At 52.1% G+C, this 23,842-nt stretch overlaps 8 protein-coding genes across 8 annotated transcripts; 5 read left to right on the forward strand and 3 right to left on the reverse strand.

Moving 5' to 3' along the window:
* Positions 1 to 234: 234 nt before the first annotated feature.
* LAESUDRAFT_714137 (phospholipid-translocating P-type ATPase) lies at positions 235 to 5,553 on the reverse strand (the record flags this gene model as incomplete). The annotated part of the gene is made up of 12 exons (XM_040907045.1): positions 235 to 974; positions 1,028 to 1,197; positions 1,250 to 1,532; positions 1,585 to 1,670; positions 1,722 to 1,768; positions 1,824 to 2,057; positions 2,109 to 2,418; positions 2,476 to 3,645; positions 3,696 to 4,941; positions 4,991 to 5,031; positions 5,085 to 5,136; positions 5,184 to 5,553. The coding sequence occupies 12 exons, from the start codon at positions 5,551 to 5,553 to the stop codon at positions 235 to 237; spliced, it is 4,749 nt and encodes a 1,582-aa protein (XP_040764431.1).
* Positions 5,554 to 8,754: 3,201 nt separating this feature from the next.
* On the forward strand, positions 8,755 to 10,961 carry LAESUDRAFT_812654 (uncharacterized protein). The gene is made up of 5 exons (XM_040914427.1): positions 8,755 to 9,107; positions 9,169 to 9,213; positions 9,277 to 9,315; positions 9,396 to 9,467; positions 9,520 to 10,961. Exons 1-5 carry the CDS (start codon positions 9,013 to 9,015, stop codon positions 10,856 to 10,858), a joined length of 1,590 nt encoding a protein of 529 aa, XP_040764432.1. The 5' UTR covers positions 8,755 to 9,012; the 3' UTR covers positions 10,859 to 10,961.
* Positions 10,962 to 11,350: 389 nt separating this feature from the next.
* Positions 11,351 to 12,942, forward strand: LAESUDRAFT_736818 (D-lactonohydrolase-like protein; the record flags this gene model as incomplete). The annotated part of the gene is made up of 7 exons (XM_040910723.1): positions 11,351 to 11,470; positions 11,528 to 11,908; positions 11,972 to 12,207; positions 12,267 to 12,419; positions 12,470 to 12,529; positions 12,589 to 12,727; positions 12,784 to 12,942. 7 exons carry the CDS (start codon positions 11,351 to 11,353, stop codon positions 12,940 to 12,942), a joined length of 1,248 nt encoding a protein of 415 aa, XP_040764433.1.
* A 664-nt stretch (positions 12,943 to 13,606) lies between these two features.
* Positions 13,607 to 14,975, reverse strand: LAESUDRAFT_714140 (uncharacterized protein; the record flags this gene model as incomplete). The annotated part of the gene is made up of 5 exons (XM_040907046.1): positions 13,607 to 13,797; positions 13,959 to 14,062; positions 14,328 to 14,443; positions 14,634 to 14,713; positions 14,777 to 14,975. The coding sequence occupies 5 exons, from the start codon at positions 14,973 to 14,975 to the stop codon at positions 13,607 to 13,609; spliced, it is 690 nt and encodes a 229-aa protein (XP_040764434.1).
* A 548-nt stretch (positions 14,976 to 15,523) lies between these two features.
* Positions 15,524 to 16,742, forward strand: LAESUDRAFT_725790 (phosphatases II). The gene has a single exon (XM_040908889.1). It carries the CDS (start codon positions 15,748 to 15,750, stop codon positions 16,483 to 16,485), a length of 738 nt encoding a protein of 245 aa, XP_040764435.1. The 5' UTR covers positions 15,524 to 15,747; the 3' UTR covers positions 16,486 to 16,742.
* Positions 16,743 to 17,737: 995 nt separating this feature from the next.
* Positions 17,738 to 18,840, reverse strand: LAESUDRAFT_714142 (uncharacterized protein; the record flags this gene model as incomplete). Its single annotated transcript, XM_040907047.1, has 6 exons — positions 17,738 to 17,956; positions 17,984 to 18,156; positions 18,199 to 18,273; positions 18,331 to 18,404; positions 18,462 to 18,655; positions 18,763 to 18,840. 6 exons carry the CDS (start codon positions 18,838 to 18,840, stop codon positions 17,738 to 17,740), a joined length of 813 nt encoding a protein of 270 aa, XP_040764436.1.
* A 718-nt stretch (positions 18,841 to 19,558) lies between these two features.
* Positions 19,559 to 19,924, forward strand: LAESUDRAFT_653023 (uncharacterized protein; the record flags this gene model as incomplete). The annotated part of the gene is made up of 1 exon (XM_040904389.1): positions 19,559 to 19,924. The coding sequence occupies one exon, from the start codon at positions 19,559 to 19,561 to the stop codon at positions 19,922 to 19,924; it is 366 nt and encodes a 121-aa protein (XP_040764437.1).
* Positions 19,925 to 21,221: 1,297 nt separating this feature from the next.
* On the forward strand, positions 21,222 to 23,411 carry LAESUDRAFT_714143 (uncharacterized protein; the record flags this gene model as incomplete). The annotated part of the gene is made up of 9 exons (XM_040907048.1): positions 21,222 to 21,260; positions 21,324 to 21,466; positions 21,510 to 21,639; positions 21,735 to 22,071; positions 22,136 to 22,294; positions 22,357 to 22,515; positions 22,575 to 22,750; positions 22,983 to 23,202; positions 23,338 to 23,411. The coding sequence occupies 9 exons, from the start codon at positions 21,222 to 21,224 to the stop codon at positions 23,409 to 23,411; spliced, it is 1,437 nt and encodes a 478-aa protein (XP_040764438.1).
* Positions 23,412 to 23,842: the final 431 nt, after the last annotated feature.

Here is a 23,842-nt window from a genome sequence, read left to right on the forward strand (position 1 = left end):
TCTTCTATTATTACAGCCGGTAGGAGGCCAGGACTGGGTCTTGTACACAGAGCAATGAGCGGACGAGGGGGAGAGCCCCTCAGACAACAACATATCCGGACAGCCACACAGGACACCCCCTGATTACAAGCAAATAGAACAGCATCACTTATAATCAATACAATAAATCAAGCGTAAGTAAGTCCCTGGTAGATTGTACAAACATTACGACCGGCGAGTCGTGGGGGAGGGGGTCTAAAGAGCTTCGCCGTACACCTCTTCGTGATGCTGCAACAGGTCCTCTCGATGCCGCCTCGTGAGGTCTTCCTCGACGGGGCGAACGTCAACAGCAGATACACGGGAGAACTCGTCGGCCACTTGCGAAGGATGGCTCTGGTTTGCAGGATGCTGCCACTCACCCGAAGGTCCTCGCACGTGCATTTCGTATGACTCCGGTCTCCTTCGCCCCCCCGCTTGTCGCGCTGGTGGTGGCGGCGGCGTCGACCTCGACACAGGGTCGGATGACACCGACGACATATGCGGATGATGCAAGCCGCGGTTAGCCCGAGTCGGCGACACAGGCGAGGGAGCAGGGATGTCGTTTGCAGAATAGTACGAGACGCGTACCTCAGCCGAGTTACGGGAGTTGCCTTTACCATTAAACATCTCGGCTTGATTGACGCTCTCATAGAAAGCGTCATGCGTCGCCGGCCGGCCCGCAAGAGATGCTGACGGTGGCGGGGAGATACTGTCCGTACTGATGCTCTCGTCCTGCACCGGAACTCCGAGTATGTCTGACACTTCGGATTCGGAGCGGTAATGAGGCTGATGGAACATAGGCGCCTTTTCAATGCTGAGCCGATGCTTCTTCTTGTTCCGCCGTCTCTCGAGGCCAAGACGATCTTTTAAGTCGCCCAGCACCCACATCTCACGAACAATGTCCCTATCGAGAGGCCTATACGTGCTCTTGACGAACTTGACGATAAACCGAGGAGCTGTACTATGAGATCAGCCAGAAGATCTCCCATGATCAATCGTAAGAACGCACCCAGTGCGACGACCACCGCCACGAGGACTGTTGCCCAGAAAGACACTTCACCGAACAAGACGATCACTTCGTCACTGAAATCAAACGTCTCGAAGAACGAGTAGACCGTGACCCAAAGCACCATGACGACGCAAGAGCCAATCACGATGACCCAGGTGATGACAGTCCAACTACATCATACATCAGCACATGCCCATCTGACTACCTGGCCAGGATACTCACTAGCGAGTGTTCAAACCGACGTAAAAGTTGGCGGCAAATATGGCGCAGACCGCCACAGTGGTTCCGAAGTCATACAAAGACTGATAGGCCTTACCGTTCCATGACAAAGCCAATCCAGCCGACCACGTCGCGTACGGAATAAAGAACACGACCACCGACTGGTAGAGGCCGTCCAGCATGTACAGCCAGAACTTGAGACGAGTATACTCGAGACCGCGTATCCCTCGAATATACAGCTGCGGATACGCGAGCGCAGCCTTAGCATTGATGTCCTGATCGAAAGCTGTAGAGAGTTATAGACACAACAATTGACATATAGACTCATCCCGGCTCACCTCCGAGCACGATGACCGGTAGAGATGTGAAGAGTAGGTTGTAGAGAAGTATAAACGTATACTCATAGAGGTAGGTTGAGTCAAAACTTGACACAACGTGAGATGCCAGTCATGGAAATTTTGAAGGATGTACGCACCTGCTGAAACACTGGAACCAAAACATCGCGAATGTCCAGATAACGTTCTACCCGGAATACATCAGTGTCTGATCAGTAAGCACGAAGGCAGTAAAGTACTACCTTGTAAAAGAAATTGCTGTGCATATCAGCTATTCGTTGATATGACCATCTTCCGTGGACGATCAGAAGCTTCGTCAGATAGCGGAACTGCGCAAACGCATAATCCGCAGACATCGCTGCCTGTGAACCCTCTAGACCGAGCAGGCCGCAGCCAATGTTCGCCTCTTGGATCATCGCGACATCATTAGCGCCATCTCCGATGGACAGCGTCATGGCGTTACGACCCTCTTTGACCTATACGCAATGATTAAAACGTCCACAACCAGTGCGCGATATCAGACGCACCAGCTTCACAACTTGCGCTTTTTGGGCAGGAGAAACACGACAGCATACCACGGTCTCGCACTGAGTCGCCAGATCGAGGAAGAGTCGCTTCAGCTCGGAAGAAAGTGCGAAGCGCAGGGTGTCACCATCGATAACAATCGCAAATGATGCCTGTGCGCCCACAACAAACCCCCGGTTCTCTTTATTAAGATTGGGAGGGCCTAGCACAGACGCGATCTTGTTCAAGCCTGCTTCTATCTGAATCTGAGCAGCACCAAAGGTCTCTGCAGAGAGAATCATGATGTCCATATTGTTCTTGAGCAGATTGCAGCTGAAGCCTATGCAGCGAAGGGATCAGCAGGCACTGCATAAGGATACTGAGATGTACTCGCCGATCTCAACAGCGGTCTGAATCTTATCACCGGTGAGAATCCAGAGCTTGATGCCAGCATTATGTAGGGTTTCGATTGCCTCCGGCACGCCTTCTTGTAGTTTGTCTTCCAAAGCAGTGGCACCAAGGATGTAAAGGGAATGTTCGATCTGTTCGTTCGCCTTGTCTATCGCGGCATCACGATCGTTGATCGAATTCGTAGCAGCGTCGTACACAGCCTGCCAGTCAAGATACTCCTTCTCGTCAAGGTACCGATACGCGATACACAGCGTGCGGAGGCCACCGTTGGCAAAAGCCTCCATATCCGCCGCCGTCTTCGCCTTCAGCTCAGGGTCGTGGTCTGCCGCGAGCCGCTGATAGATCACGCTATCTGCGCCCTTGCAATACAAAACGAGCCGGCCTTGCGGGTCGCGAACGATCACGCTCATCCGCTTCCGTGTGCTGTTGAACTCGATCATTTGCAGAAGAGTGTGTCTCTCCGGCTGCCCCATGATCTCGATGTCGATGCCATCCCTCGACTTCTGTACAAATGGAAAGCCAACGTCACGCGCCGCAGCGACCAGAGCAGCCTCATCAGGCGACTCTGCCTTGTATTCCAGTTGGAAAGGCCGTTCATGTGGCTCCGGACGGTCCGAGAGAACGCTGTGGCAGATCGCAAGCGCGCGGAAGAACGCGATCAGATGCTGACGCTGTTCCGACCCTTCGTTCCCGAGGTCGTCAGCGAGCTGCGGTGAAATCAGAGTAAGCTTCTCGTGCTGAAGATACCGATTTTTGAACGTTCGTGACATTTTCATCAGCATCTCTTCCTTGAGGAGCCGCAGCTCGTGCTCCTGATCGACCGGGTTCAATCCATCCTCCTTTCCTGCCCGCTTCGCAGCTCCGCGCTGTGCTTCGGTGACGCCTTCGCCATACGTAATGCCGTGGACGGAACACTTCTGGAACTCCATGATATTCTGCGTGAGCGTGCCCGTCTTGTCGGAGAAAATGTATTCGATCTGGCCGAGGTCGTCGGAGATGTTCCATGTCTTCGGTGTGCATGCGGCATTGAGGGGCTTATAGTACATGTCGACATCCTGCGAGATAAAGAATGCCTGGATGGTCTTGACAATTTCGATGGAGATGTACAACGAGATCGGGACGATGTTCTGGAATGCAATTAAACACGAGCTACAGCATGTCAATCGCAGCTGAGGTCTGGCAACCACAAGGTTACTCACACAAAAGTCACGATGCCGTTGACGACAGAAGACGTCGAGGCATCCGAGCCAACCTCGAAAAAGTCAGCGCTCGTCCCAGTCTTCGCGTCGAAGAGCCCATTCGCGATACCACAAATCAAGCACATGATGATCAGCACGGCGAAGTTGACGATGACATTGAAGTTCGTCTCCTTCTCTATCTTTGACCGCTTCGAAGGCGTCGCACCGCCGTTCAACATGATCTTCGTGTCGGCACCGGTGAAGACGACCAAGCCAATCACCCAAGCCGTATTCCGCAGAGTACAGCCACGCAACAGCATTTCGTTGATGCTAACCGACTCCTGCTTGAGGTTCCCGTTTTCGATGTCCCGGTAACGCAGTACGCCGTGGTAGAGGTACAGATTCTGGTGCGGCGGCTCAGAGTCGAGTACGAAGGACGAGCGCTCGACGTCCTCCTCCGACGTGATCCCAGACGTGGCTCGCACCGACTTTCTCGGTTTAAGATTCGTCTCGCCGTCCAAGTTCTTGGTCTCGACATAGCACATGTTGTCCGGATCCGACGTCGAGAGAACGACGATGTCCGCAGGGATCTGCTCGTTCTCGCGCAACAAAACGATGTCGCCCACCTCGAGCTTCTTCCACAACGTCCGCTCCCATCGAGCAAACCCAATGACGCGCTCGCCGTTGTTCACGACACCCATCGACTGCCGAGAACGCACAGACTGCTCGTAGGCCGCCAACGACCCCGACCCACCCGACCACGACTTGAGCGGAGAGCGATGGCCAGGGGCGGCAGCGTCGGATGCCTCGCCCGCTGTGGGTGGGTAGCTGTGATACTCTGGGCTTGGCGGCTTCGGGCTCGAGCCTGGGCTGTCCGAGAACTTTGTCGCGTCGAATGGAGGCAGGGAGCTGAATGACAGATTCGGGTCCGTCGAGGAGCGTACGGCATACAGCTCGCCTTCCAGTCCCTTGCTCAACACGATCTGCATACCCTCCTGTGCCTCCCGCTCCCTCAGCCTCCGCACGCCCTTGGTGACCTTACCCGGCTTGTTGATGCGGAATATCTTCTCGAACCACGAGCGAGGGTCCGTGGGCTGGTTCATGTTCCGCCACTGTCCGAGCTTTGTCGAGGCCGATGTGTTCACCTCCTCGTCGAGGCGCGCACGCCGGTAATCCTCGATCCCATCCTTGATGGCGGTCACGCAGAGGATGAAGATCAGCGGAAGTGCAGCGAGCTGTGGAGTCGTAGCACCAAAAATGCTGAACACTGCAAGGGGCTCGGTGTGTGGTCAAGGAATCTTGATGAGGATACGTACCTTGCAGAATGACAAGTGCTAAAAAGTAGATGTTCGCCACCCTGTGAATTGGTTTATCAGCAGAACGCGACGCATATATAGAGGTACGACGTACCGGCGAAACTGCTCATAGAGATTCTTGGGAACGAAAGTGAGGATAGTGTACTCTGCGCATCATGAGCATTCCGAGAGAAACTCAGGAGAACGTACTCACTGCTCGTTCGGACTTTATTTCTCGCATACCGCACAATGGGCTCCCCCTTACTATCAACCTCATCTCTCGGTAGTGCCATATTCACGAAAACCTTCCTTCGGGGCCCAGAAATCTGCGGCGCCTTCACCTCACCCTCTTCAGCTTCAGCTTCAGGCACTACCGGCATCCTTGTCTTCCTCTTCTGTGATAGCCTTTTCAAGAACGCCTTTCCCCTCATCGACAGCTTCCTCTTCTGCTGCCGGTCCTCCTGGCGCACGGACTCGGCAATGGTTGATGCGGCCGTGCGCACGGTGTGCAGACGTAGCTCCGGGTCGATGCCATCATCTTCAGGGAAGACATCCGCTGCTTGTTGTCGCCGGAAGAATGACATACAGGCAGAGAGGGATGGGGCCAAGAAATACTGATAATAGACAGCCCAGAACCAGCACGGGCTCTAATAGTTGTCGAGCACTGGTGCAGTAAGTTGGTGAAGTACGAATCCAAGATGAAGGTGTGCCGGCGCTCGTGAGCTCACCGCCTCTGCGCTCGCTGACGACCCCTGGAACTGCCGGTTGTCGGTCCTTTCCGATACGTCCGACACGATTGACCGACTCACGGCGGCGTACTAAAGATAGCTGGATACTGATCCCAGTCGCCACGGTGATGGATGCCTGTCAGATGTAAGGTTCGCACAGCTGCACTGTCCTGGAAGACGACAGTGTAAATCGAGTTGCAATGGATGTGGTGAGCCGAAAAAGCGCAGGCCACTGTGTGACTCGTCACGTTTTCTTGAAAGCTTGGGCTCGCTCAACTTCAAGCCTCGGCTCCGATGCAAGTTCTATCGGCTAATCCGATGCCAGAAGTGCAATTGTGGGCAGCAGAGCAGAGATATGTTGCGCCGACAATCGCCGTACGCAACATAGTCCGTCCTACGCATGAAACTTGAAGATCCGCGGAGCTGGTTGCTGGCAAATCCCGGAGTTGGGCCACAACCAAAATAGAGGCTAAACTGCCGCTATGGCGTGCTTCTCTTCGGAAAGAAGGAGAACAACGCTGTTCGAAAAGCGGTCTACCTTTCACGCACGTGGTGTGAATGGCGAGCGTTATTTCTGCACGTAAAATGAGGAAAAGTATACATTGACGATCACACTTCGTAAAACATATAGGCGAACGAATCTTGAAGCTTGAAGCTTGAACGTTTGAACGTTTGAACATTCAAAACTAACTGTTTACGAATTCTTCTGATCAAAACATTCACCGTGGCACCATGCCCGACACGCACGTGAGCTGATACTATTCCCGGACTCTGCCGGAGTTGCCTACTATTAGGAACCTCGGACTGTTCATGCCTTCTTATTCCCCTTACCCCGTGCATTCAGAAATGAGGACCGTTTATATATCGACAGCTTGTAATGATCTAGGTTTACTGTTATGGCTGAGTCTTTTTTTCTTTCAAGCAGGGCCCTAAGCCTTACATTGCCTTTTGGAGAGGGGGGCCGGTGGCTGAGCCGCCCGTCTACCGCGATGCTCGCCTGCTACTCTAGCAGACTTTAAAGGAAATCAGCATTCAGCATAAGAGCAATGTCATGGTTCCTTCAGCATCCTGCACATTGCGCATTTCGAGTCCTCGCGCTACAAGAGGCCACGAAGGAAACGATGCTATCTCAGCATGTGGTGGAGAATGCATGATCGTGGGACATTTCGTCAACTCGGTAACTTGGATTGAGTCTGAGTTTGACAGACGAAGTGACCCTCACCTGCGAGGGTAACGTTTCATGGCCATCGATTCCGTTTGTGTTCTGCAACTTGATCAAGGTAGACCGAAGTTTCTTGTTTCGACAAGGCGTTCGCTAGCGAGTGTCCGAGGTCCCGCTGAATGCATTCTGTCATGTTGATTTGTGTACACGGTGGTAAATGGAGCCCGGCTGCGGCACACACAGGAGACATGACACTTGTTTATAAATCCGTTAGGTATCCCTTGAATTTCTTTTTAATCCTGGGGTACCAAGCTGGTTTTGGAAAGGGTTTGTCTCGCAAAAAGATGGTGAAATGTCTCCCAGCGATAGAACAGATGCCACACATTCATCGCAACGTTTATCACCCTGTCAAAGCTGCTTGAAAACAACTCGCTTGTCCAAGAGCAAAACGCACTCCGATACTGTCCCGATCTGCCGTCAATTTAAACAAGCACTGGCACACCGAGGTACCAGTCGATTAGCGTACGTATTCCATATCACCATGGAATATATGCAACCAAGTAAACCCTTTTCTTTGAATTGAGACCACAGCTGGAAGGCTGGATTGCAAGAGACTGGATCGTATGACCTTTTCTTTGTCACGCCGGCGACTTTCTATCCTGTGCGAATTCGACGCATCCGTGGCTCCCTGCCAATCAGACTACGTAGGCAGTGTGGAACCTCTGCACCCAACTCATCAAAGACGATCAGCTCTGGATTGAGAAGCACTCCAGATCAAACGTAAGTCAAGCGCCTTCGAGATATAATGTGGTGAATCCCCTTCAGGAAGCTGAAGCGGCGGTCTTTATTTCTTCGTAAAGCCTCAAGATTCATGGAATACACAAACCCATACGTACGAACGAAGTCTTTGCCCTTGGTTGCAGCTCTGGATTGCGACCGTGATCGGTATGCATCGCTGGTCCTTGCAGCTATGGACTCTTTCGTTGACTTACAGCTTGTGCAGCTTAATCATCTTGGCTCATAGCAGCATGCGGCGCACGAGCATCACAATCAAATGGTCGCTGGAATCTTGTGACATGCAGCCTCCAGCCCGTTTCAAGACTGCACGCGCCAGAGGACAAGAGCAAGTCGTTCTCACCGTGTACACGAGTTAAAGCAATTCCGGTACCATTATGAAGCAGCGCCCACTGAATGAAATTTCCACTGGCGTGATGAGAGGGCTGTCCCATGTTGCTACCAACCGCTGTATCTGCGAGCTGCGGTCCGCAGGCAAGTCTCCTTTTATCTTGAATCAGACAAATGCCTTCACGAAACGTTCGTCTATTGAGTAGAGGGACGGATCAACGTGTGCTAGATGTTGATGAATCGGTCTCATCGTCTCGAGGGTGCTTCGACTGTGCTCCTCTTTTTTCTTCAGGGAGAGCGGGTACCAACGCCGCAGGTGACAAAGCAACTACGAACATAATTACAATAAGAAGCCTTTTCGCACATGTCATTTGGCTCGACGAACAACTGCCACACCGTATGACTGCTCAGACACCTCTTCTCTGCGCACTCACCGACCTTTCCGCAATCTTCCATTCATTTAAGACATCTGGGTATGTGGCAAGTTCGAGCCACAGGCACCAAAGCGTTTCCTCCAGCATGGTTCTACGAGAAGATAGACCGAAATCACTTAAGGCAGCTGCTCCTCACATGACCTCGTAGCTGTTGACATTTTGTCCAGTAGCCCTTGCTCAAGGTGTTCATTTGGTTCGCCGACTGGTTTCTCTATACCAACAATACAGCACCCACTTATTGTTCTCTGCCCTTTCGGACTCCGCAGTTGAGAAAACACTATCTCCGGATATTGGGCCACTGACCGATCTCAGCCAATAGCTGTCATCCGATCGGAAACTCGTGTTCTCGAATTTACAATGCCTCGTGGACTGTGGCCATAAAAGACCTTGGCATGCAATTTCTCGGACCGTGTGGCTCCTGGCGTCCTCCATGCCTTCCCCCGCCTATATATAGGCTCATTTGCTGTGGATATTGTCCTCTCAGGCTTTTCTAGCTCCGCTTCCGAGCCACACTGGTAATAGCTTCGCACAGCGAGTATTGTGCTGACTCTTACAGCCCTCCACTCTTCTTCCCTTTTTCCTTCATCCTTCGACATGGATATCACCGACGCCAAACACGCGGTCCTAATTAATCCGAACGACTACGTGAATTGGGAGCACGACTTCGAGATAAGCCGAACTGATCGAGGGTAAGTGGTCGTGCTGGAGTGAAAACCCCAAAATGGATTTAATGTTTTTGTTGTTGAGCAGGGATATGCAGGTGGATGTGAATATGGAGAATGGTCAGCACGAAGGGTGCGTCTGTATCTTTTCATATATACATTCAAACCCGCGTTACTTACAGATGGCATCCCCCAGCTTGTCGTCTTCAAAAGATGCCGCCGATTTAAGCCACACGTATGTCGCCCACTTGTGCTGTAGTCACCGACCTAATTCTCATACATCACCTTTTTTCCTTGATAAACCTGTTCATATAGTTCAATGCCCTCCTGCGATACGACCTCACAAGCAGATGCTCACGGCTCCGACACCTCCTCGCAGCCTAGCCGGTGCGCGTCGTTCTTCATTTAATTATACAGCGATCACTAACGGATCACCCAGCTACAGCTTCCCGGAGAGTGCCCAATACCAGCCAACTGATGTTCGGATGGGCTATGAATCCTGGGAAGTACATAATCCAGCGCACGATGTCCCTATACGAGAAGATGAAGGACCTTCCGAGTCGATGCCTCTTCACAACGTCGTTGGTGTACTCGAAGCAATTGAAAGCCCCGAAGGCCACAGCCCTCCATCGACAGATGATGTGCAAATGTCAGAGCAGCGGGACGTCCAGCCACCCACTAACAGTTCGCAACCTAGTAATGTAGACGCGCGTGCTCGTGCTCGTTCTCGTTCGTGTTCGATCGAGATACCTCTTAGTTTGCTCCTGAAGGGGGTAAGCCCTGAGTCGTCAAATCCGATTCAGTCCAAGAGCGAATTCCCCCTCGCTGCAACTGTGCCTGCTGGTGCCCATAAACATCGCAAGATTCTTCCGGCTCTTCATCATATCAAACGCGAAGAACTCACCCCTCCAATCCCAGCTACTGCCACTCGGAAGAAAGCACTCGGAGGACCTCCTCGGTCACGGAAGAAAGCGCGAGCTCGCGGCGGAAAAGGAGCACGGTCCCACCACGCTAGAGACGACGTGCACGATGATGAGCCCCCTCGCAAGTGCGGATGGGCAGAGGACAGCGAGCCGGCATGCGAACAACAGTGCCATGGATGGAGAGAGTTCTCAAAACATGTCATCGTCGATCATGCCGGTGACTTCAAGAAGGGGGATTCGGTCGAGTGCTGCCTTCCTGACTGCGGGAAGGAGATCAAGAAGGAAAACTTGTCGAGGCACATTCAGTCGCATTATGGACTGTTCGGGCCGTGTCCTTGTGATAAGTTCTTCAGTCGGGCTTGGGCTTGGAAGCGCCACGAGGGTACCTCCGGTTGCAACCGATCTTGCAAGGAGGAAGTGGACGGGGAAGCACCGGGATTGAAGGAAGCTGTCAGTCCTTCTCGTCCAATACGCGTGATTGGTTCCATGGTTTTGGCGAAAACGGAGGCACGAAGGGCGGTGCTCGTGCGCAAGACTCGGGCAGCAGCAGCAAAGAATGAAGTATCGTCTAGGCTGAGGCCGCGAATCACGACTCGGAAGAAGATAGTACGACAGCGCTCAAGCTTGCCGGTCACTGGAAGGTCCAAGAAGGTCGTTGCCTATTATCAGCATATCAAGCTCGTGGGCAAGATCAGACGCAGTGTTAGCACTGTTCTCGAAGGCTCTCAGTGCATGGAGAAGGCAGACTCCGAAGAACATGAAAAACAGCCTGGACCTGAACACAAAGGCGAGTCGCCTGTTGCTATTATGGAGGGGAAAGTCGAGGAGAACTCGGAGGCCCCTTGCTTGCCATGAGTTGCGCCACGGGATTCTCTAGCGATATGTAACACCATCTCTAAAACTGTCTTGTTCTTCCTACTTCCCTTCTAGTATTATCATGATTGTGTAATAAAATCTCATGCACATGAGTCAGTGGAAATCATATGTGAGACTAGAAAGGACAGAGAGACTGATTGGCATCAAAGTCATGGAGGCGCAGCCACCGCCACCCAGAGTCCACATAAAGCAAGCGTTATGGTTCGGCAATCCGTCAGGGAGCGCTCATGGTCAGCTGAACTGGCACCACGACATGAGAACGAACTATAATGAATTCGCGAACACGGACGTATTTCTAGCCCTCTTCCTCTACTCTTCAGGCGAGCGAGCGACGTTCTAACGATTTCCCTTCTCGCTGAACGACTTTGCAGCTTTATTTGATCAGGAGCTATGGCGCCTCAGGCGGCAGCCGTCGAATCGGTAACTATTGCAACCGCTGAAAAGCAGGAAAAGGGGGGCAAGGGGTCGAGGATGTCGCTTATCTTGCCTTGGCTCCTGGCGACGTTGGCAGGAGGAGCAGCATGGAAGTGGCAAGAATCGCAGCAAAGGACCATATCCCTGAACGGACTGACGCCACCGCCCCAGTCAGTGGTGAGAACACTACAACCCAGCCAGGATATACATAATCTCACGCATCTCCATACATAGATCATAGACCCGCTCTCCTACGCCGTCCTCGGCACCCAGGGCCCATTCCGCGACGCCGACTCCTGGACCACATTCTTCAACCCCACCTCCACCGCTCCTCCTTTCTTCCAAATCCTCCACCCCGACTTCCTCTCCGTGCTCGGTCCTGCACCCTCGCTGCGCGCGATCGCGTCCAACCGCGATTTCGCGTTCGCGCACGAGGCGCCGATATGGGTGCCCGCGAGCGACGAGGTGTTCTTCGCGAGCAACGCCGGCGGGCCGCTTGGGTTCAGTGACTGGAACACGAACAATCAGGTGGCGAAGATCAGCATGCGGGATGTGGAGAGGGCGGTTGCGCGCGCGGGGAGCAACGTCTCTGCTGTGAATGTGTCTGTTCAGAAGGTGCGGACTGCCAGACGAAGCGACGGAAGCTGTATTGAACAATGTCTGGTGTGATGTGCCCAGCTGTACCTCCCTGACACCATCCAGATGACGAACGGCGGCACGGGGCCCTTCCGTGGCTCCCTGCTGCTCATCAACTCTGGCCGGGCGACCATGCCGCCCAACCTCGTGCTCGTGAATGCCTACCCGCCTCACAACGCGACCGTGCTGCTGGACAACTACTTTGGTAGGCAGTTCAACTCACTGAATGATGTCAGGGTGCACCCGAAGGGCAAGGCGATCTTTTTCACGGACGTGACGTGAGCATCCTGTATGATATCTTACACCGGCGTGTGGGTATACTGACGAACGAATGTAGGTACGGATGGCTTAACCACTTCCGCCCGCCCCCGCTGCTGCCGAATCAGGTGTATCGCTTCGATCCGGACACAGGCCACGTTCGCGTCGTCGCTGACGGGTTCATGCGGTGCAATGGCCTGGCATTCTCAAAGGACGGCAAGACCGTCTACATGTGAGTGCATCTTCTCCAACCTCAACGCCTCGTGTGCTCATCGTCAACAGCGCGGACTCGGGGGCCGCGGCTGGCTTCCTGGGAAGGAACACGACGCAGCCGTCTACCATGTACGTGTCGACATATCAGCTACGGATCGATGTAGTTCTGACGATACGGGCATCGACAGCTACGCATTCGACGTCGAGCCAAAGTCGCAGGTGTTTCTCAACCGCCGTGTGTTCGCGTACGTCGACGCCGGCGTACCGGACGGGCTCCAAGTCGACACCGCGGGCAACGTCTATTCCGGATGCGCCGACGGCGTGCATGTCAGTGCTCCTGTTCGTCTTTACTTACGTTAGTTGACGTTGACGTGCGTGTGCAGGTCTGGAACAAAGAGGGCACGCTGATCGGCAAGTTCTTTCTCGGTGCCGAGTCGGCCAACTTGGTGTTTGCAGGCAAGGGCAAGTTGGTGATGTTGGCGGAGACGGTGGTGTATTTGGCGCAGATCGCTGCGGATGGAGTGAATTTGGCCGTCGACTGAGGCGTGCAGGAGCCGAATTGAGGGAGGAGTTGCGCACGCGGAGCTCGATCTAGGTGATCTCTGTTTTGTGTCTCATTTCCTTGCGAGCCTTTATCATGTACTATGCATAGCCCATGATGCCAAAATTCCCAGCCAACAAGTCAAATTCGCAGCGTGTTAGGCAATGCCAGCACTTTGATGCCAACCACTCTCTTTGTCCCTTCCAGTCTCACATTTGTTTTCATTGGTGCGCGTGAGATTTTGTTACACTTCTATGATAAAATCAGAAGGGATATGTCTGGGAAGAGAGCAAGACAGATTCATAGATGCAGGATGGCATAGGATGGAGTCCCTCCATTTGCTTCAAGAACAAATCAAGATGGTGGAACATATCGCTAGAGAATCCCACAGCGCGACTCGTGGCAATCGATCTCGACTTTTCCCTCCAACATACGAACAGGCGACTCGCCTTGTGTTCAGGTCCAGATGTTCTTCGGGGTCTGCCTTCTCCATGCCCCGAGACCCTTGGAGAACATCGCTAGCACTGCGTCTGATCTTGCCCGCGAGCTTGATATGTTGGTGATATGCAACGACCTTTATGGACCTTCCAGTAACAAGCAAGTTTGAGCCTCGACGTACTATCTTCTTCCAGCTTGCAATTCGCGGCCTCAACCTGAACAATACTTCATTTCCTCGCCGCTGCTACCCGAGCCTTGAGAACGAGCACCGCTCTCCGTGCCTCCATGATCACCAACGAACTAACACGGATTGGACGAGAAGGACTGGCAGCTTCGTTCGATCCCAGTGCTTCCCCGTCGGCTTCCTCCTTGCAAGATCGATTGCAACCCAAGGTACCCTCGTGGCGCTTCCAGGGTCCTAAAAGAAGGAAGCAAGGGATGAGAATCAGGTTGGTGATTACAAGCGGGCGAGGCACGTGTGTTTTGAATCGGCGGCATCTTCTGAAGGCGGCGAGCTGGGAGGTGCATTCCGTAAGTGAAACGGGAGCGAATAAATATGTTATTAAAATAGAGACGCACCTTCGTTCTGACCATTCTTCATGCTCGCATCCACCTGCATACCCCTGCTTTGCAAGTGACCATTGTGCCAACTGCGGTGCTCACGCGCGAATGAGTGCAGCATGCTGCCACGAACCAAGGTGAGAGACCCGCACAGGTTGTCAGTCGACGAACTCGTCCATCATGAGCTGCCACAAGCACCTGCGAGACATACCGATTACGGCCGAAATGCAGAGCTGCCGCCAAGGGCAAAGACTTTGCTCGCATAGTACATAGGTTTGTGCATTCCATGATTACTGGCGGGTTCACGAAGAGATAAGGATGGCTGCTTTGGCAGCCTCTTGAAGGAGAGGGATTCAGCACACAATGTCTCAAGAGCGCTTGACTTACATTTGATCTGATCTGGAGTGCTTCTCAATGCAGAGTTGCATAGATTCCACACTGCCTATTGACTGCCTAACATCATAGTCTGCTTGGCAGGCAGCTACCGATGCGTCGAATTTGCACTGCATAGAGAGTCGTCGACGTGACAAAAAAGGCAATACAATACAATCTGTGCTTGCAATCCAACCTTAAGCTGCGATCTCAGTACAAATGATGTACACCGCTTCAGGCTCATGCCACGGTCTAGACCACACATTGATCCCGCGAAGCACCAACGTATGGCAGTCCTCCGCGCCATACATACGTACATACGGGGCCGAGACGGTCCAGGCCTGCCTCTCCGCTCCCCGCAAGGGACGGCGCACAGGCCCGGACCCCGTTACGTGGGGAACCTGCACAGCCGCCGGAAGCTAAGCTGTAGTTTTGCCTCGAGGCTTGGGGTACGTCATGCGTACATGTTGAGAGGACCGTGCAGCGGGAGAGATGAGAGTAGGCAGTCGAGACACAGCCGCAGTTCGTTGTGTTGAATGTAGAGAAGCCGGTGGTGTTGGACGTGGTGAGTAACATCAGGAAGCGGTAAGAAGGTGATCCGGAGTCGAATGTGATGCCGTCTGGGGAATCGTGGCCTTCGCGGTATCGTCGTGAGCCATACATACTGTTACGTGCGACGGCCAAAAGTGTGCAGCCCGTTGTGAGTTGCGCCCATTTTGCCGCTCGGCGGTGCACCTGAATGGTTTGCTCCACGAACGAATGTGCCGCCCGGCCACAGCAAATGAATTCGTCCTGCGGTGGGGCATGTGTATAGGGGCATGTGCGTACACGGTGCAGTACATGCAAGCCAGCAGACGTATCAACGCCTGGCGAGCCCTCGCCTCATGGGAGGAAATCCGAGAACCGCGGCGGGAGTAGGCTGGGAGTTTGAGCGGGCGGATGCTGTCAATTATAGACACGTCCACGACGAACGCCCATATCGGCCCGTCGTCGGATGCATTCCCAAAATCCCGTACCTAATGCTCGGGCAACAGCTGTTGGTGCAGAGATGAGTCTGGCCAGCGCCATGGATTCGGACTTGGCCGTCAGAAGTTCGTTGTCAGTAGAGTTGGCCCGTGCGCTGGGGATCTACAGTGGGGTTAACGCGGAGTGCGTGGAGAACCCAGGAGGATAGATATAAGCCCGCTCAACAAAGAGCGGCTTGTCGCAAAGGGACATTGTCCGTCGCTGCTGTGACCGACCACACCCGCCACTTTAATTGAGCGCCTAGCTCGCACGTGGCATGCGAGGGTCTCGGATGTTCCAGTCCAGCGGATGGCACTTGCGTCGTCCACGAGGTCTCGAGCTCTCTCTTAACCTCCGTCCAGATAGGAGAACGCGTACTGCTCACCGTATAAATCGCCACATCCTCCCACCGCGCCGTCTCCCCACTGCCATGGCTGTTGTTGCGACCTACGAAGCGTCCACCTCCAGCGTCCTGCTGCACCAGCCAGACTTCACCATCATTTCGACCAGTCGCTCGAGCACGTTCCACTCGCCCCTCGCCGCCCTCCGCAACCGCTCTCGGCCCATCCCAAACTCCTACTGGGCGACCCCCTATCTCGTCGCGTGCGAGTTCCCCTATTGCCCACTGACGCCCGCCCAAGTCGAGCGCCGCCAGACCAAGCAGAAGCTCGACGCGCTCCTCCTCGCCGGCGTGCGCACCTTCATCGACCTCACCGAGCCGCACGAGCTCTTCCCCTACACCCCGCACCTCGCCTCCCGCTGCACCATGCTCGGCATCGACCCCGCCGACGTCGAGTACCACAACTTTCCGATCCGCGACCGCGGCCTGCCCGAGAGCGTCGAGTTCGTGCGGCGCATCATGCATATCCTCCGCGACAACGAGCGCCGCCAGCGCACCGCTGCCGTGCACTGCCGCGGCGGCATCGGGCGCACCGGCATGGTCGTCGGCTGCTGGCTCATCGAGTCGGGCATCGCGAGGGACGGCGCGGACGCGCTTCGCATGATCGCAGAGGAGTGGAAGGGCGTCGAGAAGTGCAAGCGGTTCCCGTGCAGCCCCGAGACCGGCCCCCAGTTCGAGTTTGTGCGCTCCTGGCAGCGCGCGGGCTCGCCGCAGTTGCAGAGCGCAGGCACGCTCTTGAAGAACGGCGTGCAGATCAACGTGCAATAACCCGTCCGTTCCCGCTCATATATATATAACGACTCGGTCAGTGGTCCCTCCCGTCGATCCGAGAATGCTCCCTCCCGTCGATCCGAGAATGCCTTACTCATCCCGCTCGTCTATTCAGTTATGACCACCCGCATACATCTGGATCCCACATCGTTTATATCCGCCACCTTTCACGTGTATATCTACCCTAACTTATTGCGCGCTCTAACTGTTTCTATCTTGGCCTCGGGCTCGGACGTTACCAGACCATCATAATATTCCTAGATGCGCTACGGTTCCGCAGTCTAGACAGTGTATCCACCAGTGCTTCTTTCCTTTTGGCTCTCTGGCGACATAACATAGTTTATTTGCTCTTGGAGGAGAGCTGGTCGCGGAATGTTCTGATGATGTGCGCATGCGGCAATGGCAAACGTGCGCGAGTGGGCTTGGTACAATAAGCCAGAGGCCGAGGTTGAGAAACAGTGCAAGGGCCATGATCCAATATCAAGCAGGGACTATATAGCGAACATGGGCAGGGGACCTCAGTTGCATCCCGACTAGCTCGAGTTGCGATGGTACATCTTGTCTGTCGCTGCACCGACGACACGATGGCCCCATCCCCCCACAGAATTCCTAATGATACAGTATCATGCACGCTGTTGGTGTCTCCAGTGACCGGATTATAATTATTAGGCTTGAGGATCATCTTTGGCGCTAAGGCGGCCTCTCGAGCGCTACCAGACTTCACTTTGTACTTTGTGCACGTCGAGGCAATATAAAGTTACTTATTTGGCTCACTTTATTCACTTATCGTAGCTTGCTGCCACCAAACCACCTGGACCTCACGTACTGCGGACCTCCTTAGGTTGCCGTGCCCGACCGGCTCCGCAACCTAAGGAGGTTTGAAGGTTAGTTTCCCGCCATCTGCCAGTACCACCGGCAATAGCTGAGAAAATTTATCATAGAGAGTAAGGCCGATCAACGCGGCCGATAACACTGATCAACGTTGATCATCTGATCACCTATGCTGTTCATTTTGTACAAATATTCTTTAACCCTACTCGTGGTTTCGATGACTCTATCTCGCATCTGTATGTTATCGCATGGAATGATGACTCTATCTCGCATCTGTATGTTATCGCACGGAATTAACGTATCTCTATCGTGGGGCAAATATTAACTTATCTCACACCAACTATGCTATCTCGCACATTTTGCCATTATATCGCAGACACATTGCGGTCCAAATTTTCAAGGCAAAAGTAGTACAGCATCAGTCGCTATTGACGTACAGATCATGGCTGACTGAGAACAGCTCATGAATGTCAAACTTGAGACTATTAAGGGAAGAAATCGTGTACTTTATCAGTGCATCTTCCTTGCCATATCCTTCCATACCTGCAACAGCATCCACAATGATTGCTTTGCATTCCTCCGCCATTCCTGTCAGCTCCATTGCCTTGACCTCATCAGGAATACTGGATAGCTTGAGCTGAAAGATGGGATGCAGATGGCACACCTTCCGACCAATGTGAACAATCCACTCGTTCTTCCAGATTCGTGCACAGTTCACATGCTCTTTGCAAGTGCTCGACCTGAGGTACTCGATGTCCGGTGGGATGAACCCGAACTCCTTCCTCAACCCATGCAGGTCCTCATGTGCACGCATCAGCAACATAAAGGCATCATAGCCTAATCATGCAATGTCTCGTTCCTTGATGTCTTTCATCTGACTCTCCAGCAGCTCAGCGACACCAGAACAGATCCAATCTTTCATGTCGAATGCACGCGCAATTCTCAAGTGCAGTGCTGGGCATATTTTAGGCTATATCAGGTTGAGCTCATGGTGAGCCCACTCCACTCCACATGTGATTTCCCATCGTTGTGAGAGCCTCCAGACTGCAATGGGATATGCGAGGTCATACGGCGGAGATGTCCATCTACAGGGAATTCCTTAGCACTGTGTATGATAGCTGTGCAAAGGCTCAATGACGTACGGCCCAAACAGGAACTTGCAGAGATATTCAAAGTCCACCGCTGACACTTGCTCAAGCACAATCAGATTTTGATCTGATTGTCCCTGGATCGCATCATCTTTTCTGGTCCCTTGCAGGATGTCCAGCATATCTTTAAATGGCTGGGACAATTGCACAAGCATCCCTATGCCGATCCAGAATAGTGTATCTTCAACCTGCAGAGAATTTAGTAATGTACCTGATCTTTCTGTTTCTATCATACATGCCTTGAATGTAAGAAGCCCATGACTGTGATAGTATTCTTTAGACTTGATCAGAGTACCCATCCCATCTGGGCATGCGGGACCACTCGGGAGTCCATGTGAGTGACTGAGTTTGTTTCTGTGTCTGGAGCAGTCATTGTTGCGAGTTGCAAGGCAGAATCAGGCCACACAAATTTGTGGCAGGTTGACAGGCTGATTATGTGATCTGTACGAGGGTGCAACCTGCATGTCTTCAGTGCCCGCTGCTGCGCTAGTGATTCTGACCTCTAAACGACTCTATATTCGTCCATTTACTACATGGCATCATTCCCTCGGTCATTACCTCAGCTTCCGCTCGCTCCAGATGGACAAGAAGGATGGACAGGAAATATTCGAAGTGCGCATCGCAGGCTGAGTGAAGCATATGAACATGCCGCTCGGCTCTTGCACATGGATGACAATGATCCCCTATGCTTGAGGTATCACCTCGACAGGCTTACCACAGATTGTCTGCCTATCCTGCAGGCATTGGAAGATCATCAAGATGCTGCTCAGCTTCTGGGAGATTGGTTGGCAGATGTTGTGCAGTCATTTGCAGCCGTTATCATATGCTTATGCACAGCGATTGATACAATGGATGGACGGTGCGTCAATCTGTAATGCTATTGTTCACCAACGAAAGTTATGTTAGGCAGGGATCACTCACACATTGACCAGATTCAGCCTGTTATGCTACATCACAGTGGCAGATGAGGACGCCCGAGCCTGAAAATTGACAGGGACTTTCTAAAGGAGGCCTTCTCTGTGCGACATAATATCTCCCTCTCACAGCTTGCATGGACTCTTGGTATCCATCGGCATACTATTCGACATAAAATGCGCATCTATGGTCTCCAGAATGCATTTTCACCCATCTCAAACGGCCAACTCAATGCTGTTGTCAAAGCCTACAAACAGCGCAAACCGGACTCAGGAATCTGTTATCTGAGGGGCTTCCTTCACCAGCATCACCTTCAAATCCAGAAGAATTGCCTGTACCAATCGTTGCGTCATGTCGACGGACTCAATCATGTGCTTCAATGGCGTCGCACCATTCAAAGGCGAAAGTACAAATCATCACGCCTGAATGCATTGTGGCATTGTGACGGTCATCACAAGTTGATTCATTGGGGAATTGTTATTCACGGCTTTATTGATGGCTTCTGTCACACAACATGGCTTGCCTCAGTGATATTTTTGTGATAGTGCTAATATCTATCTTATAGATCACTGAACTGCGGGCCAGCGCAAACAATCTGGCCACAACTGTCTTAGACGTCTTCTTAGAGACAATAGAAGTTTACGAGATGCCTTCTCGAATTCGTGGAGATCATGGTGGAGAAAACATTGAGGTCGCGGTGTGGATGATACTGCATAGAGGCCCGAATCGTGCATCTTCATGTGGGGCAGGTACGTCGAATGTATACTATCTATACAGTGATTGCACTCACTGATGTTAACCAAGTTCAATGTGAAACACTCACATCGAGCACCTCTGGGTCGAAGTTGGTCGCCAGTTTACATGAGAGTGGAGAGCATTCTTCATGCAGCTCGAGCGTTTACATCTGCTCGATTATAATGATCCATATCACCTCTGGCTTCTTCATTGGCTCTTCCTTGGTGCAATAAACAGAGACTGCAAGGCTTTTCAGGAAGACTGGAATGCACATCCCATATCTGGCCCAGACATGCATGACCGTAGTCCAAATGTGAGTATGAAAGAGTCAAGCAGATGAGAAGAGGCTTACGTGCATAAATGACAGGATCTACGCCTTTTAGGTCAAACGACGAATGGAATATACCATGATGATGGCGCTGACTTACACCTCGACATCCTACATGAATACTATGGTACAACAGCACAGTCAGTTCACCACTGACATGGTCAGACTGGTGCAGGACACCCACCAGAAGAGGATTCGATGATGAAAATGACCTGCAGAGGCTGCCTGAGCAGATCACGGATTATCAGCAGACGAATATTTGACATGATCCCATCCCAGTGCCTGATCACCGCTGCCCTTTCTCACCATATGGTGAGGTCATATTCATTCGTGCATTGGCTGCTGTGAGGGAGATGGGCTCTCTTCCAACCAGCTATGGTGCACTGCCAGGAGAGGGTGGCGGTGAATATGTCAGTGAAGAAATTATTTGCACAGGTCAGCGAGGGAGAAAGAAACTCATCATTAGTCTTCCTGAGCATGTATGGTACCCGCGCGTGAAGCTATGGGTCCAGGCTTTACATCTGATGACATACATGCTTGAGGACGCTGAGAATAATGACTAGCCTAGTGTACTTGTCCTAGTGTACCATTGTATTGCGTAGCATTGCGTGTTTCGAACGAAGGAGACTGATCTATTAACATTCTCGCAATGACACCAGAACGCAATGTCGAGATGAGAATTCAGCCACTGAAAGGATTGGTCAGCATGCTGCCGAGCATGAGTCATGCATAAAAAAAATCTTGCTTCGAGGCCTCACAACTCTCGTCCTGCCTCAATGAGCCATATTTCTAAGGTTGACAGTGACGAAGATGAGGTCAGTCTGATGCATTCTCCACAATCCATGTTCGGCATTGACTTACCACAATTCATTGCAAAGCACAAGCCGCACACAAAACATGTCAATGACATCGTTCGCAAGCTAACAGCAAATTTTCCTGCCATCTCACAGGCCCGCGAGGAGGCAAATCGGACATTTCACCGAGCAGAGCAGGTGGCTAAGTCACCAGAGAAAAAAAACATGTGAGGATGATATAGAAAAATATCCACTGAACTCACCATGCAGCTGCATTGGCCCACTGAAGGGGGTTGGAAAAGCGAATTTGGCATCAGGAAGCAAGGCGACCATTGCACGTGTTGTGTCAGGCTCTGCAAGAGTAGTCTCCATCAGTGTCTTTCCTGTCAGATTGAAAAATGTAAGTCATTGTCGCTTGTCCAACCATTGCAGTCATAACTCACAGCATTGACTTGTAGCCTGATGAACTGAACATTACACAGGCCCCCCAAAAAGGTCTATCAGCAACAACTGCAGAATCTCGGCCTGGGCATCCTGAATGTTCAGAATGAGTTTCTGTTCTGGAAGTCATGGACCCCAGCGCAGATGCATGCATTCTTATGCAATCACCTGCCGATGTTCTTCTGCTATCTGGCAATGAAGGATCCCTGGGTCCTGACGATTGGAGCACATGATGATGAAGAGCTGGCTCTACTAGAGCTGCTGTATGTGCTGCTGTCGAAGGAAGACTGGAGCATGAATGTTGTCAATATCAGTCATCCTGACGAAAGCAATTACTTCACTTACAAGAGCCGTAGCAGCATGACTTGGCAAGATTCGCACGTTTGGATTGGTAGGCATAACAGCAACTTGGATTGACTCCATAACGTTCTCCGGGAATTGACGAAATGTTTCAGGATTACGCGAGATCATCGATCTCGATGATTTCAAGGAATGGGCAGAGCAGCAGAAGGTCGACAGTGCACAGGTGGGAAGGGAAGATGGGAAGTCTGCAAGCATAGCGTCAGAAGGAAGTGACTTGAAGGGCAAGGCCAAAGTGCCTGCCAATCCACAATGTACGTTCTCGGGTCTATCAGCATCTGCACATCGACGACTGACGGCGGAGTTTTGCCTGAAGCAAACACAACGACCATGGTGGCAAAGCATCCATTCCTGCTCTTCTTGGAAGATGACACTGATGATGAGATCATCGAACGTGGACTCCATTCCCCAAGTCCAACTGACAGTGCTCATCTGAAGAGAATCAAGAGATCAAAGATCCTCAGTGAAGTGGATGGTGCGCCTGCATGTGGAGAAATTTAACTTACAGCTTTTCTCATGACTTGCATTTGACAGTGGCTGTGGGAGGATCAAGCTCTATGGCGAGTGGTAGCTTGACTGATGCAGCATCAATTGCAGCTGCCAGTGATGCAGAGGAGAGTACCCCTGCAGCCAAAGGAGGGCGCATTGATATCGACCTCAGCAATGTGCCTGACAGCAAGGATGAGCAGCCCACTACCCCAATTGCCCAGGTGCAGCAAGGATTGACCCCTCAATCACCTGCATACATGCCTTGCATATGCAATCCATGGCTTTCAGGTCCCAAGCAGTACTCATTTTGATCATACTGCAGTCGTAAATTCTATAAAATAATCAAGAGAAATGTGGTCTATTGAATGGAATAACTACCACATGATGATACCGTGATCATAAGCGAGTGACATGAGCGAACGAATGGATTTGGGACCACCTCCAATCTTCCAGCCTCATGGAGGACCAGTGCAGGGTGATGACCTGAAATGGCAGTGGGTCGAGTCAGTGGGGATGCGGAAGAGGACACAGAGAGATGGGAAACACATCACTGGAGGCAGCACACATGGTGCTGGCTTGCGATGGGTGAGGCTGCCATGGAGGTACTCGAGCTGGTGCTGGAGCATAATGAGGAAAGATGATGGCTGGAGAGATGAGCGTCATCGCTCTTTAGGTTCTTTGAGTTCGACAATGTCGGCTGACACATTGGACCTGCAATGAACCCACTGTGAGATGCAAGTATGTGGTGGTGAGGGATACATTACAGATGTCAGTAGCTGAACTCAGCCTGACTGCTATGCTGTGACAGAGTACATTGGAAACGTTGGCCATGAGGCCTCTCTGTGGAACCCGCATGATGCAAAGGATGGGAAGACACCATAAACTCTATTGTCTGCTGATGAGGGAATGTGCCTTGCCTATTCTGTGCAGCACTTGCCACAGTCGAGCGAGGCAGTGGCTCCGGTTCTGGAAGCGCTCACTTGTAATGTAAGCGTCCATGCACATCGAATTGTAGAGCGATTTCTGGCAAGCAAAATGACCTAAATAAATATGGAGCCTTTGCTAAAGACCTTTATCCAGCTAGTAAAATCATTTTTTTTTTCGCAGCAAACAAGTATCGTAAGGCGCCATGCTTATTGCATGAACGTCCGATTTTGACCACTTGCATGACATCAAGCACTGATAGCATTCATCATGTGACCGCACTGTGGCTGTCCCAGCATCTATTTCAGCCAATCAGGGTCTCGCGCGAGATATAACATACGTGCGATAGAGAAAAGAATATTTGTACAAAATGAACAGCATAATCACCC

Source organism: Laetiporus sulphureus (genome assembly GCF_001632365.1).
Source record: "Laetiporus sulphureus 93-53 unplaced genomic scaffold LAESUscaffold_19, whole genome shotgun sequence".
In the NCBI taxonomy this organism is placed as follows: Eukaryota; Fungi; Basidiomycota; class Agaricomycetes; order Polyporales; family Laetiporaceae; genus Laetiporus; species Laetiporus sulphureus.

Bases quoted from the DNA above. Each gene is read 5' to 3' on its own strand.
- LAESUDRAFT_725790 (XM_040908889.1), top strand. From the start codon at position 15,748: ATGGCTGTTGTTGCGACCTACGAAGCGTCCACCTCCAGCGTCCTGCTG.
- LAESUDRAFT_812654 (XM_040914427.1), top strand. From the start codon at position 9,013: ATGGATATCACCGACGCCAAACACGCGGTCCTAATTAATCCGAACGAC. The intron at 9,108-9,168 runs GTAAGTGGTCGT...GTTGTTGAGCAG, and splicing joins ATAAGCCGAACTGATCGAGG to GGATATGCAGGTGGATGTGA. The intron at 9,468-9,519 runs GTGCGCGTCGTT...CGGATCACCCAG, and splicing joins ACCTCCTCGCAGCCTAGCCG to CTACAGCTTCCCGGAGAGTG.